Below are 14,952 nucleotides of genomic sequence, written 5' to 3'. Positions count from 1 at the left end.
ATCTCTGATGAGCAGGTGCAATCGGTATATGCAGGTATGCGTCTTGTATGTCTATGGAGGCGAGATATTCTCCCCTCTCCATGGACGCAATGATGGACCGAAGGGGACTCCAGTGGAAGTGACGGATCCGTGCGTATTTGTTGAGTTGTTTTAGGTCCAGTATGGGCCGCACACTGCCTCCTTTCTTGGGGACTACGAATAGATTGGAGTAGAACCCTCGGAAGCGCTCGGCCGTGGGGACCGGTACTATGACTCCTGCTTGAAAAAGCGAGGAGACCGCTTGCCGGAAGGCACGAGCCTTGGCTGGTGGTTTTGGGGGGACAGAGAGGAAGAATCGGTTCCGGTGGGCTGGAGGTTGAACACTATCTTGTATCCGGAAGACACTAGTTCCCTGAGCCACCTGTCTTCTGTAATAGGCAGCCAGACTTGATGAAAGAGCAAAAGTCAGCCGCCTACGGGTGTGGTGTCTTGCGGGGTCCGTGAGTCATGATGAGGAGAAAGTCTGGAGATTTTCCTCCTCTGGGTTTAGACTGGGCTGCTTTTGACTGCCAGGTCTTGTCCGACCTCTGCGTTGATCGTGAGTTGTCCCTGCGTGGGGAACGGTTACGATTTTGTGTTGGACGCGAGACGGACCAGCCCGAAGAATTCCGAAAGGATCGGAATCGAGTTTGGTTACGCTTCTTTTAAGTGCGTTTAAGTTTCAGTTGGGGAAGAGAGGTACTCTTACCCCCGGTGGCGTTGGATATCATCGTGTCCAACTGTTCAACAAAAAGTCGCCCACTGAGGTAGGGGAGGTGCGTGAGGGGCTTTGAGGCTGCGTCGGCTTTCCATTCCTGCAGCGAGGATACGCCGAATTGTGATGGCGTTTGATGCTATCCCCGCTACACCCCTTGCTGAATCCAGAGCTGCATGAAGCATGTAATCTGCTAGGACTGCTATTTGAACCGCTTGGTCCGACAGCTCAGGAGCGAATGCTTGGAGGCCAGCTTGTAAATTTTTGGCCCAGGCCAGAATGGCCTTGGCAGCCCAAACTGAAGCGAACGCGGGAGCCAGGGATGCCCCTGCGGCCTCGAAAATTGAACGAGCCATGCGTTCTACCTGCCGGTCTGCTGCGTCCGAGGGTTGAGCTATCTGGCAGTGAAAGGGGGGTCTGTGCTGCTAGTCTAGAGACTGGGGGGTCCACTTCGGGTGGGTCTTTCCACTCCTTGATATCCTTCTGCGGGAAGGGGTACCTCGCCTCCAGATATTTGCGATTAGCGAATTTTTTCTTGGGCTGTGAGAACTGCTTTTTAAGGATCGCCTTAAACTCTGGGTGGTTAGAGAAAACCTTAGGCGGCTTCAGAGGTCCTTCAAAGGAAATCTTGTGTTCTGGGGCCTCTGGTGGCGGATCAGAAATGTCCAGCACCCGATGGATGGAAGAGATTAAGTCCTCAACTAGCGCTGTATTGCTAAGGGGGATTGGGATCAGGGACCCCTCTGTTTCCTTGTCTGAGTCGGAGTCATAGATGCCTTCCGAATCCTGTGTATCACTGAGGCGTCCCCTGCTGGGTGAGCTGGGGAGGAAGCCTTCTCTTGTCGGGGATTGCGGAGATCTGCATTGTCTGTCCCTGGAAGGGGACGGTCTAGATGACCTGGAACTACGGTGTCTCTCCCTAGAAGGGGATGACCGAGTGCTATGGGATGACGTAGATGGACTGTGGGTCCGCTTGCGTCCTGACTTAGACGTGGATGTGCCAGGGTCGTCCTGTCCCTGAGTCAAGCTCTCCCTTTGCTGGGTAATGGTCATAGCCGAGGCATGACTCTCCAGAGCCTGAAGCAATGTGGAGGTTAGGTTATCTATAGACTGCGTCATAGACTGCGACATCTGAGTGACCCATTCCGGCGTGGCATTAGACACCGAAGCATTGGCAGGGGCCTCTTGGGGCTCTGACACAGTAGTCTGAGTGCAGTCCTGGCAGTGTGGGTACATACTGCCACTGGGGAGAGCGGTCCTGCAGGCTGTGCAGAATGCATAATAGCAGTCCTGCCTGGTTCTCTTGGACCTTGAGCCCGGCATAGTGCACAGAGTGCAGAAGGGCTGCTATGCAGAGGACCTTACAGGGGTAGCTATGCAGAGGACCCTATAGGGGAGCCTTATAGGGAATATGGATTCACAGCCGAGTAAAACAACCCAGCTGTGATCTTAACCCACCAGTTTGCCCCTAGGTCCAGTGCCGAAGATCCACAGTCCTGTGCCCCCCGGAGACTGGCTGGCCTGGTCCTGCTGACCGGGAGAAGCAGGCTTAATCCTTGCTGCAGAAGACATGGCTGCCGAAGGGAAGAGGCAGGGGGAGAAGGGGGCGGAGAGCTGAGAAAAAGGTGGCAAAGCTGTGTAAAAATGCGCCCTTTCTGTCTCGATCCGCCCCCTCTATGACACTGTAGAGTGTCATATTTGTCATCCGGGGGGCGGGCCGGGGGGGCGGAGAGGAGGCGGCGGCTTCAGCTAGGCCGAAGCCGGGGCCTAAATTAGATGCCTGATGCTCAGAAGGGCTCCAGGCCGGCGCGAAAGTCCGGGAGGGGGTCGGATCTGAACCGGACCCTGGGGAAGAAGCAACATGGGGAATAGCCATCTCTACTTCAACCGGGCACCCCGTCATAGGGGGCCGAGGAAGGAGCCATGCCGGGAGTCTCACAGGAGACCCACTTTTCTTCATCTGTAATCTGTCGGAAAAAAACGGAGTAAAAAAAAAAATATTAGGTGTGCCTCCTATGCGACACTAAGCAAAAACTGGAGAAGGCTGACGCTGTCCAGGGGTGTATACTGCAGAGGAGGAGCCACAGTTAATCTTTTTCAGATTATGCATAGTGTCGCCTCCTAGTGTACAGCAGCATAACACCCATGGTCCTGTGTCCCCCAATGAGGCGACAGAGTAAAAGCACTTACAGAATGGGAGGAATAGGGCTAAGCAACAGCATGTGTGAAAACGACTTGGGTATACTAATAGATCACAGACTGAACATGAGTCAACAGTGTGATGCAGCAGCAAAAAAGGGCAAATACAATTCTGGGATGTATTAACAGAAGCATACAGTCTAGATCACGTGAAGCCATTATTGCCCTCTACTCCTCTTTGGTCAGACCTCATCTGGAATACTGTGTCCAGTTCTGGGCACCACATTTTAAAAAAAAGACATCAACAAACTGGAGCAAGTTCAGAGAAGAGCGACCAGAATGGTGACCGGTCTGCAAACCATGTCCTATGAGGGACGGTTACAGGATTTGGGAATGTTTAGCTGCAAAAAAGACGACTGAGAGGAGACTTAATAGCTGTCTACAAATATCTCAAGGGCTGTCACATTGTAGAGCGATCATCTTTATTCTCATTTGCACAAGGAAACACTAGAAGCAATGGGTTGAAACCGAATGGGAGGAGACACAGATTAGATATTAGAAAAAACTTTTTGACAATTAGGATGATCAATGAGTGGAACAGGCGGCCACGAGAGGTGGTGAGTTCTCCTTCAATGGAAGTCTTCAAACAGAGGCTGGACAGACATCTGTCTGGGGTGATTTAGTGAATCCTGCTTTGAGCAGGGGGTTGGACCAGATGACCCAGGAGGTCCCTTCCAACTCCAACATTCTATGATTCTATGCCCATCCCACACTTCCCAGAGAGATAAAGGCCCATCCCCCACTTCCTGTAGAGAGATAATTGCCCATCTCCCACTTCCTGTAGAGATAAAAGCCCGCTCATACAATTACTGTGTGGACAGGGGATAAGGACAAGCCTTTAGTTTATTTGGGAACCTGTGAAGCCCCCAGGCGGAGATCAATGGATCGGCAGGGAGCTGAGACAGCGAGCTGTGACAGCTGTACCCAGTACATAGTGTATTGCCCCCAAGGTTATAATGTGGTCCCCACATACTTGTATGCGGCCGGAGCATGTGGCAATCATTCATTGCTCAGTTATTTCTACCGTACACATCTTTTCTTCCACGTAGAAAGACCGTGGCATCTACAAGCCCCCCATATCTCGTCACGGCCCCCTGTAAGCGTTGGAGGAGCTCGGAACCTTCTTTCCAGATCTGCACAGGTTAATGTGTGCATCTGCTGCCCGACCCAGTGCTGACAACCGCTACAGATCTGACATTTTAGAGACGACGCAGCTGACGGCTCATCTGCAGGGACATTCATCTCCAAATTATCTTCCGAAAACAATTCTGCGGCTGATTTAATGCTCAATCGACTATTAAATGGCAGGAAAGATCATGCACACGGCCCCCCGCAGCATCGACAGGAAAGAAGAACGAGAGGAAAAAGCAAGAACGAATGCGAGGAACGGCGCAGACACAACGTCCAGGGTGCACAACGTACGGAAACGTCGCAGTAGGTGACGCGAGGACAGATCGCACATGAGGGGACCGGCGTTCACTGCAGTTTTCCAGATGATGCCGCTTTAATTACACTATAAACCCCCCACCCGGGAATAGAACTCCGTAACCACAGCAACAAGCACACAGAGGGGGCTTCGTAACCTGGGCATTAGAAGATTGCACGCTCAGGACTTAGGACAGCAAAGGAAGCATCCTACTCGCATGAAGCGTTCGAGGGGGGCATCCGCAGCTGCATGGGCCCCCCCGTGTTGTCATGGCAACCAAATCGCTGGCTTGCTCTTCCCTCGTTACAACGAGAGGTAATTGGGTTAATTATCCCCTCACGGAAAGGTTTCCTGATGCTCCTATTCTAGGGGGTCATCGGAATAACTCAGGCGGCATCTGCTGTAAATATCCTTCAGAGATTCTGCATTTCCGCAACGCCGAGAAGAATGGGGGTCCTGCAAGGGTCGGAGGAAACAAAACCGCGCTAACGGAACGGAAAACGGGGATAAATGCAAGGATGCACTGGGAGGTTCACCAGGACTGGTGCAAGGAAACGTGACGCCGTGGTCTGGAGCTTCTCCGAACATCGTGTGCAGGATGGAGCGGGGACGGCGTGTTCGCCTGATTCTGCACCCAGCGAACTTAGACTTAGCGGAGTCCGACTTTAGAGCTGCATACAATTAAGTAATGACTACAGGATTGGCCAAATGACGTGTAGAAAGCCCAGGTGACTGCTGCAGGCCAGTGTACACCCCACTGCGGACAGTGATTAGCTGCAGAGGTCAAGTGTAATGTCAGTGAGCAGCAGGGATTTGTTGGCAGTGGATGACAGAGGTTGAATGAAACAAACAGCCCCCCTCCTCCATGGTGCCCTAGGCAGCGGCCTTGCTCCTTCTGTGGTCAGCTATGTACTAATTTGCAGTTAAAAATATGGCGGAGGTCACAATGGGCATCGTAAGAGTGCGCCTTACCCCGACCGCTAATGAGACTAGCGTCTGCGGGCCCAGGCCAGCATGCCGATCAGAGAGGAAAATGTGACAACAGCAGTAAATTAAAGGGTTTATAACATAAATGTCTCATCGGTGGCGGACCCACTACCAAGACAATGGGGGATCCCTGATCTGTCAGGAGGCGGCCATATGTATCCCCAGAATGAAAGCAAAACGGACCACAAGAAGCGAGAGAAGAAACTCTACCTTCTCTGCATTCAGTCTGCGGCAGCCGCACCGAGGGGACTTGTCTGACACTTCTTATGTCTGCATCAACTGGCGAGAGGTGCGGAGGACATGGCCAGGTCTTGTGTACAGGTATCTGCAAGTGTCCCATTATAACAGGACTGGAGCACGAGACCCACCGATACGTCACTGTCCCAGTATAACAGGATTGGTGCATAATACCCACGGATGCCATCACATTCCTAGTATAAACAGGACTGGTGCACGATACCCACCGATACCGTCATTGTCCCAGTATAACAGGACTGGTGCATAATACCCACGGATGCCATCACAGTCCTAGTTTAACAGGACTGGTGCATGATACCCTCCGATGCCATCACAGTCCCAGTATAACAAGACTGGTGGATGATAGCCACCGATACAGTCACAGTCCCAGTATAACAGGTCTGGTGCATGATACCCAACGATGCCGTCACTGTCCCAGTTTAACAAGACTGGTGCATGATACCCTCCGATGCCGTCACAGTCCTAGTATAACAGGACTGTGGAGCACGATACCCTCCGATGCCTTCACAGTCCTAGTATAACAGGACTGTGGAGCACGATACCCACTGTTACAGTCACAGTCCTAGTATAACAGGTCTGGTGCATGATACCCACGGAAGCCATCACAGTCCTAGTATAATAGGACTGTGGAGCACGATACCCACCGATACAGTCACAGTCCCAGTATAACAGGTCTGGTGCATGATACCCACCGATGCCATCACAGTCCTAGTATAACAGGACTGTGGAGCACGATACCCACCGATACAGTCACAGTCCTAGTATAACAGGACTGGTAATGTTACCCACGTATGCCATCACAGTACTAGTATAACAGGACTGGTGCATGATACCCATTGATGCCATCACTGTCCCAGTACAACAAGACTGGTGCATGATACCCACCGATGCCGTCACAGACCTAGTATAACAGGACTGTGGTGCATGATACCCTCTGATGCCATCACAGCCCTAGTATAATAGGACTGTGGTGCATGATACCCACCGATGCCGTCACAGTCCTAGTATAACAGGACTGTGGTGCATGATACCCACCGATGCATGGCAGGACCACACTAGAGCCTCGCACCTCCCGATGCAAAAGTGAGCAGCAATGCTCAAAAGTCCGTAAAATCTTCATTTGCAAATTCCATGCAGTGAAATAATGGGACCTTCTCCTCCTGTCCCGAAACGGATTATTTAATGGGGTGAAGCTCAGGTTGCTGCGTCCATTTCAGCACAAATCTCCCCGATGCTCTTCCTGAAATGGACGCAGCAAAGACTGCTCCAGCCACGGCTCCTCACACACGAGGACTGGAGGGAGAAGGGGGGACACAATGGAGGTTTCCTTACACAAAAAGTAAAACTTCTATTTAGCAAAGAGAACAGGATGATTAAATGGAGTTTGCCCCCGGCCTCACCTGCCAGGACGCGGTTGACAGAGGAGTGCGTGGCTAGTCCCGGCTGACCCCGCTCATGAAATATCCCAGCATAGGGAAGGTATTCGGGCAGCAGAAATCTCCTGCAATGAGAGGAAACAAAGTCACAAAAAGCACAAAATGCCGAGGCCGTGAAGCCTGGTGATCAGGAGGCGGCAGAAGAAACAGGACGTCAGACGGGAGAAACTCACAAGAAGTTAGAAAGTAAAAAAGCTGCGGTGGCAGAATGAGGAAAGTAAAGTGACATTACCTGGGAACGAAGCGGCCCAGCGATGGAGCTGACATGCGAGCATTCCTGGGGGTTCGGTGCCGAGATCGGTCCCCGTTATCTCTGCGGGAAGAATAAAAACTTTACTTACATTAATAAAGTGGATATAACAGAAAATCAGGGAAAAGCAAAGATCCAATGTCGGTGTCAGGAAGGACAGGACGATGACTTATGGGGCTCACTGTGGGGCTCTGCTTCATTAATGGGGATATGACCAGGATGTATGATCGCTGGGGGTCTGACTTACTGGAACCCTGGTCCAACCTCATCGCCACCACTCACGTCCATTGCAGAAGCAGGTGGAAAATCCAAGCAAGAGAATGCAATTCTTGCTACCAGTACACAAGTGGTTACACTGGTATTAGCACTGGTGGGCAAGCAGCAGAGATCTGCAGGCAACCTGCCCGCCTGTCCAATGCTGCGCCTCCCTGCACCAATTGCAAATTATTTGCGTTTGCAGGACCACCAGGTCACCACCGCCCCATAACCGCAGCTACATCGGCTCAGAAGTGGCACTTAAGCAGTTAAAGGGAACCTGTCACCACGTTTTTGGAAGATGGGATAAAAATAGCGTTAAATAGGGGCAGAGGTGGGCGTTACATTAGTGTGTGTGTTATGCGTTTATTACCCACCTAAGTTGCCGAAATAACTTTGCAAAGTCTCCGTTTTCGCCTGTCAATCAGGCTGGTCAGGTCGCATGGGCGTTGTCTTCCCCCAGATTTGGCGTAGTTTTCCGTTGGTGGCGTAGTGGTGTGCGCATGCCCAAAGTCCGGAATCCTCTTCCAGGGGATTTAAAATAGCGCGGTGTTCGTTATTGCATTGGTGATCGGTGGGCGCGGCCATCTTCCTTTGGCCGCGCGTGCGCAGAAGCGGCGCTCTGCTGGCCGCGGCTTCAGGAAAATGGCCGCCGCGATATCCATCTGCGCACGCGCGGCATCCCGCGGCCATTTTCCTGAAGCCGCGGCCAGCAGAGCGCCGCTTCTGCGCACGCGCGGCCAAAGGAAGATGGCCGCGCCCACCGATCACCAATGCAATAACGAACACCGCGCTATTTTAAATCCCCTGGAAGAGGATTCCGGACTTTGGGCATGCGCACACCACTACGCCACCAACGGAAAACTACGCCAAATCTGGGTGAAGACACCACGCCCATGTGACCTGACCAGCCTGATTGACAGGCGAAAACGGAGACTTTGCAAAGGTATTTCGGCAACTTAGGTGGGTAATAAACGCATAACACACACACTAATGTAACGCCCACCTCTGCCCCTATTTAACGCTATTTTTATCCCATCTTCCAAAAACGTGGTGACAGGTTCCCTTTAAGGATGCGCTAGAAATGTGTACGGAGCTATTTCTGCTCACAAAGGATTGGCAGATGCCACGACACAAAGACCAAACTTCCCGCCTCGCTGCAGAGAGATGCCACCACTGGGAGCTGCTGAGCGAGGAGAAAGGACTTCTCCTAAACCGCGTCAGCGCCCTGCAGTCTACGTATCAAAGCTCGTCTCCAGCAGAATCCGGTGCAACCATCTGATGGTGGCGGCTCTGGTCTCCGTACAGGAGCACGGACCGGCCTGGGGTCTCCTCCTCCTCAGATATATAGTTCAGGTCAGGACCCCCACGGACCGTGACATGTGCGAATGCCACATAACAAAGGTATTATGGGACCTTAATTTAATTAAAGGGGTTGTATCACTAGGAATATCACAAAGGGCTCCTTTTCACGACTCAGATTGGCAGATGTCGGCGGCATTTTATTTCAATTCCCGCCATGCATCCCTAAAAGATGATCAGAAGAACAGAAGCGAAGTCGATCGTGTGATCGATGGTCTCGACCTAGGACTATATGGACAGACAAGTGATATATCCACGGTTCTGCGCTCCGACACTGGATAGCTGCTTTTTAGTCTCAGATTACTGCAGCCAATCAGTGAGCACGGTCCGGGGACGCGGCTCACGAGGAGAAGTGATAAATCCACATCGTGTTTACAGCGCAGGTAAAATAAATAAATGCGAAGAACGATCCGGGATGAGAGAGCTTGATTATTCCGCGTGTCCCTATTATATCAGGATTACAGATTACACGAGAGGCGACGCACGCTGAGGCCGGAATATATACATACAGAACACCCTGATAACTCATTTGTTAAGAGCGTCCTTCAGGCCTTGCTAAATTTCTAATATTCCGCAACCTATTTAGAGGCCAGGAATAGTTGTGGGATCGTGAAACGATGGGGGAAGTAGCACCACACGGGGCACAGCAGGGGACGGACATGAGGGGGCTCCTTACTCAAACTCCTCGAACTCCAGGTCTCCAGTTTCAACAGCGCCTTGTCCCTCGCTGGAGGACGGCGCGGAGGCCGAGGATCGGAGGCGGTTCTGCTGGTACCGCATGGAGCGTTGCCGGATGCTGTCCCTCCGAGACAGGTACTGAATCATCCGTTGTGCGTAATAAGCAGCTGGCGATAACCTGCGCGGGGACAGAATTGTCGTCAGTACCAACATATACCACCAACCTGCCAGACCTCCACTCTCCGGACAGGGCTACAGTACGAAAAAAGAAAGTCGCCTCCATCACCTCCTGAGCCCGAGAAGTCACTGACCGGGAACATTTCTGCCCTAATTTACTCCACAACTATGATCCCCCCACTATTAATAATATGGCGGCGCCACACAAAAGCCAAAAAGTGTATGGTCAACTACTAGAGAGGAGCGAGTTATTCGCAGGATCCTGGTCCAGTAATCCGGAGAAGATTGCAAGGCTCCCGTCCAGCGCCACAAAATACTGACCGGACCACCGACCACAGGGCGCCAACACTGACCGCTGGACGAGGGTCCTGCTAACTTTTTCCCTTATCTCTAGCAACCACTCGTTTTGCAAAAATTTTCACTTATTTTTGGCCTGATTTTTAAAAGGTGAAAAATCTGAAGAAAAACGAAACTTGGAAACAAACGATTAACTGAAATATGAAAGTTGCCCCCAAGTCAGTCTGTACTATAATCATCTAAGCCCCCAAGTCAGATGTGTGGGAACCCTGCAGAGAACACGGGGTTAGTCAGCTGATCTGCTCAATCATTGGCTGATGACTGCTCTCAGTCTGGGGGAGGAGCTTTAGCGTATGCTGTGCTAGCAGGCAGAGCGGAGGGGAGTGGGCTCCTGCTGCAGCCACACAAAGGACAATGGGGAGGACATGGCCGATCTGCTGGCACACAGAGGTTTCTGTACCGATCACTCAGGTTTAAATTGTAATATGTGATGAAATCGGACTTCTTCTTGTGTATTTTTGGTGTTTATTGCAGCTTTATGGTTAGGATACAGGAATCCTTACCTGGCTGGATCGGGGTAAATGGGATGCTCTCGGGATCCAGTGCCATCATAGCGGGAGAGAGAGATCAGGGAGGACTCCAGGAGCCGCCTAGAAGACAAGTCATAGATTACTCCACGTAACATGGACCCGACCTTGTCACAACCCACTGCTGAGGTTTAGCCCTTGAAAACACGGGGTAAAAGGGAGAAACATCAGAGACAGGGACATTTGTGTATGGAGCCACCTCCTAACAAGCAGCAATGGCAGCTCTCGCCACGTCACTATATTGTGGAATGCATGTGCTGCCTCCTACGGTCCGAAGACCACAAGCAAATGCAAAGAATGCTCCGGCCAACCCCTTCCACAAGCCACGGACAATACAAGATGGAGACTCCTATGGGTGCGCAGGTTTGGACCCCCATATCTCAGGTTTGGAGGCCTAATGGCACCAAATATATGTGCAGTAAATCCATCCTTTGGGTTTGTTCCCACATTGCGCTTCCACAGTGACTTTTCTATAGCAAAATGAAAGATTCCTGACATCTCTGGCACACGCCGATTATTTGCATTATTTCATGCCTGCATCGTTGGGTCGTTCAGTGATTTAAACGAAAAGCAGAAACGAATTCGAAAAATGCGCGGATTTTACACAGCGTTTTTCCTGCCAACATTCTGGTTTTTGCATCAGATAAATATGCTGCAAAACTTAAACGTGTTCAAATCGCTGTAAGACCCCCCCACAGAAATCCTGCCCTCCTTGGATGAGCTGGGAACACGTCTATGAGATGACAGCCGGACCACCTATCAGGACGCCACATTCTCCTTAATAATCAGCCCCCCCTGGATATTCACCGTGGTCAGTAATTGTCTTTGCTCCATCACCTCTTCCCTCGGTGGGCTCTTCCGACCCTCTACGGTTGACCGCCTGCAGTAGAACAAATCACCTGTCACCAGCTTACCTTCCGTAACACTGATGCTTCCCGGGACACCAATACTTTAGTAACATTGCACAAATACTAATTATTTTGCGAAGGCTGGGTTCTATTAGTAGTATGGCGGGTTTTACACATCGGTTGACAAGCCACAACCAGGACCACGAACAATGCAACTACATGAACGATGGAAGCCGTGTTATAAAGGCCGGGAGCCAGCAAGAAATAATAGCCCCTAGGACCGTGTGATGTGAAATCCTCCGACACCCTCAGGTGCGGGCAGAGGGGCACAGCGGGTCCTATACGGAGTCTACGGTGCAGTGTCCGTTAACGTCTATACGGGAAATGGACCCAGAGTGTAAAAATGGCCCCGAGGTCTCAGGGCCAAGGAGTAAAATATGGCAGGTAGGATGGAAGACTGCAAGCACCAATGCAACACAGCTTATACCTGAAGATTACCAGACGCCCAATCTTCCCAATTATCCAAGGATACAGGAGTCAGAAATCAGCAGAAATAAGCGTGGAACCTCCAGTAAGAAGTGACTGGATCGTGCAAGAAAGGAAGTCCCGTGACCACGTGGACACTCGACACGTCATGTGTGGAGGAAGCAGCTGTCCCTGCACCTCGTGTACCGTGCCGTGCTGCCATGCACATTGTGGTGTCATGTTTCGGTCTCGTCATGTGAATTGTGCCACTGATCATTGCTGGACCACGTCCTGTCCACAGACCGTGACCCCACTCAGGCCTTGGGCTGCACGGAGACTCATGATGACCGTGGTAAAAACTCCGGTACCGTGCAGAAAAAGAGCAGGAGACTTGTGCGGAGCCACTGACGGGGCAAACGAGAGGCCACAGTCTGGCTGAAGGCCGTGGGCATCTGGAGATCAAACAAACCCAATACATAAAATAAGAGTGAATGAGGTAGAAGCATTACCGGGTGTACGCATGCGGCTAAGCATAAAGAGCGCCACGGTATTTCCAAGCCGCCATGTGCAGATCCACACTCCGCTCTCCACACAGGACGGCCCCGGAGTCAGCACAGGGTTCATCGCTTCTGCTAAAGCCTAAATGCCAATTGTTCCACCATCTCTGCCCTCAATCAGAGCGGAGAATCATCCGGACGCCGCGCTCAGAATGCCATTAAAAGGAGAATCTTCTGCTGCAAGGAGCAGATTATCCGCCTGGTGACAAAGCAGATCGTAAGGGGAATATGGATATTAAAGGGGAGATTGCAGGTAAGGATCCGAGGACACTATTCAGAAGACGGCTTCCACCGATAGGTGAATTCTCTGCAGATTCTGCTGCACAAATAAAATATCCCGTGGACCTGGGAGCATCGGTCACAACTAATCTGACGCAGCACTATGATAGCTGTCCATAGCGTAAAGGCACGAGAACATGGAGTGTCCCCCAATCGCAAAAAATTATCCTAAAATACCGATTGTACGTGAATGATTCCCAGAGGAAGACGGAGAGTCGCACAGCAGCGAGTGATGATCAGTCAGTGAGCTCCTTCTGTGGTCTGCACCAGATATCTCCCTCTCCTGAAGATGCTGCTAAGCTGAATTATGACCAGATGGGAAAGAATGTTACAGAGACACAGTAAAAAATGGTCACTGCTGTGCATGATGATACATAGAGGATGGAGAAGACAAATGTAACTTAGGATCAGTAATGTAATGTATGTACACAGTGACTGCACCAGCTGAATAGTGAGTGCAGCTCTGGGGTATAATACAGGATGTAACTCAGGATCAGTAATGTAATGTATGTACACAGTGACTGCACCAGCAGAATAGTGAGTGCAGCTCTGGGGTATAATACAGGATGTAACTCAGGATCAGTAATGTAATATATACCTGCCTTCAAACATGCCACAATCACACCTATCCTCAAAAAGCCATCCCTTGACCCAAGCGGTATGCCCAGCTATAGCCCCATATCTTTGCTCCCATTTGCTTCCAAACTCCTTGAGCAGCACGTCCATGCTGAACTTTCCTCTCACTTTGCATCTAACTCTCTCTTCGACAACCTACAATCTGGCTTCCGTCCCCACCATTCCACTGAGACTGCCCTGACCAAAATTACTAACGACTTACTTACAAGCCAAAGCTAACAGATAATTCTCTATACTCCTCCTAGACCTGTCCTCTGCCTTCGAAACAGTTTACCACTGCCTCCTACTACAGATCCTCTCTTCCTTTGGGGTCAAAGACCTTGCCCTATCTTGGATCGCCTCATACCTTGCTAGCCGCACGTTTAGCGTTTCCTACTCCCATACTACCTCTTCATCTCACCCCCTCTGTAGGAGTACCCCAAGGCTCTGTCCTAGGACCCTTTCTCTGCTCAATCTATACACTCGGCCTGGGACAACACATAAGGTCCTATGGCTTCCAGTACCATCTATATGCTGATGACACTCAGATCTACCTCTCTGGCCCAGATGTCACCTCTCTGCTCTCCAGAATCCCAGAGTGTCTATCAGCCATATCCTTCTTCTCCTCTCGCTTCCTCAAGCTCAACGTGGACAAATCTGAACTAATTATCTTTCCTCCATCTTGCATATCTTCCCTACCTGATCTATCTATAAAAATAAATGAAATCACACTTTCCCCTGTCCCCAAAATCCGCTGCCTCGGAGTAACCCTTGACTCTGCCCTGTCCTTCAAACCGCACATCCAAGCTCTCGCCACCTCCTGTCGCCTCCAGCTCAAAAATATTTCCAGAATCCGACCTTTCCTCAACCCACACTCTACCAAAATGCTCGTGCATGCCCTAATCATCTCCCACCTCAACTTCTGCAACAAACTCCTCTGTGGCCTACCTTCTAACACTCTCGCACCCCTCCAGTCCATCCTTAACTCTGCTGCCCGACTAATTAATCTCTCTCCTCGCTACACTCCTGTTTCCCCTCTTTGCAAATCCCTTCACTGGCTCCCAATTCCCCAGCGTATTCAGTTTAAAATACTAACGCTGACCTACAAAGCCATCCATAACCTTTCTCCTCCGTATATTTCCACACTAATCTCTCAATATCTTTCATCACGTAATCTCTGGTCCTCCCAAGACCTCCTCCTCGCTTATTCGCTCCTCACCCAATCGCCTCCAAGACTTCTCCCGAATATCACCCATCCTCTGGAATTCAGTGCCCCAACACATCCGGTTATCCACTACTTTTGAATCCTTCAAAAGAAACCTGAAAACCCACCTCTTCAAAGAAGCTTACAGCCCGTAAAGACCACACGGCCACCTCAACACCATTGGCGCTACCGCAACTGTCGACCTACTGTCTCCTTCCCCATAACCTCTTCCCTCTGTACCAGTCTGTCATTGTTAGTTTTGTTTACTGTGATTTTTGTATTTTGATGTAACCCCTTCTCATGTACAGCACCATGGAATTAATGGTGCTATATAAAGAA

General features: G+C 50.8%; 2 protein-coding genes across 5 annotated transcripts in view; one reads left to right on the top strand and one right to left on the bottom strand.

Annotated features, from left to right (window-relative positions):
• The window catches only part of AMBRA1 (autophagy and beclin 1 regulator 1), a 61,303-nt gene that overhangs the window by 22,354 nt on the left and 23,997 nt on the right, over positions 1-14,952 (bottom strand). For 3 of the 4 annotated variants that reach the window (XM_077286884.1, XM_077286885.1, XM_077286881.1), the window contains exons 8-11: positions 10,622-10,708; positions 9,583-9,762; positions 7,272-7,370; positions 7,004-7,104 (exon numbers count right to left, since the gene is read on the bottom strand). In XM_077286884.1, coding sequence (XP_077142999.1) covers positions 7,004-7,104; positions 7,272-7,370; positions 9,583-9,762; positions 10,622-10,708 — 467 coding nt within the window. The remainder of the gene's footprint in view (positions 1-7,003; positions 7,105-7,271; positions 7,371-9,582; positions 9,763-10,621; positions 10,709-14,952) is intronic. The other variant, XM_077286882.1, reaches the window with a different exon arrangement.
• LOC143806402 (uncharacterized) overlaps positions 1-14,952 on the top strand; it is a 124,419-nt gene that overhangs the window by 93,079 nt on the left and 16,388 nt on the right. The gene's annotated exons all lie outside the window — the stretch shown is intronic.

This window comes from Ranitomeya variabilis, chromosome 2 (genome assembly GCF_051348905.1).
Source record: "Ranitomeya variabilis isolate aRanVar5 chromosome 2, aRanVar5.hap1, whole genome shotgun sequence".
Lineage (NCBI taxonomy): Eukaryota > Metazoa > Chordata > Amphibia > Anura > Dendrobatidae > Ranitomeya > Ranitomeya variabilis.
This window is presented reverse-complemented; position numbering and strand designations above follow the sequence as displayed.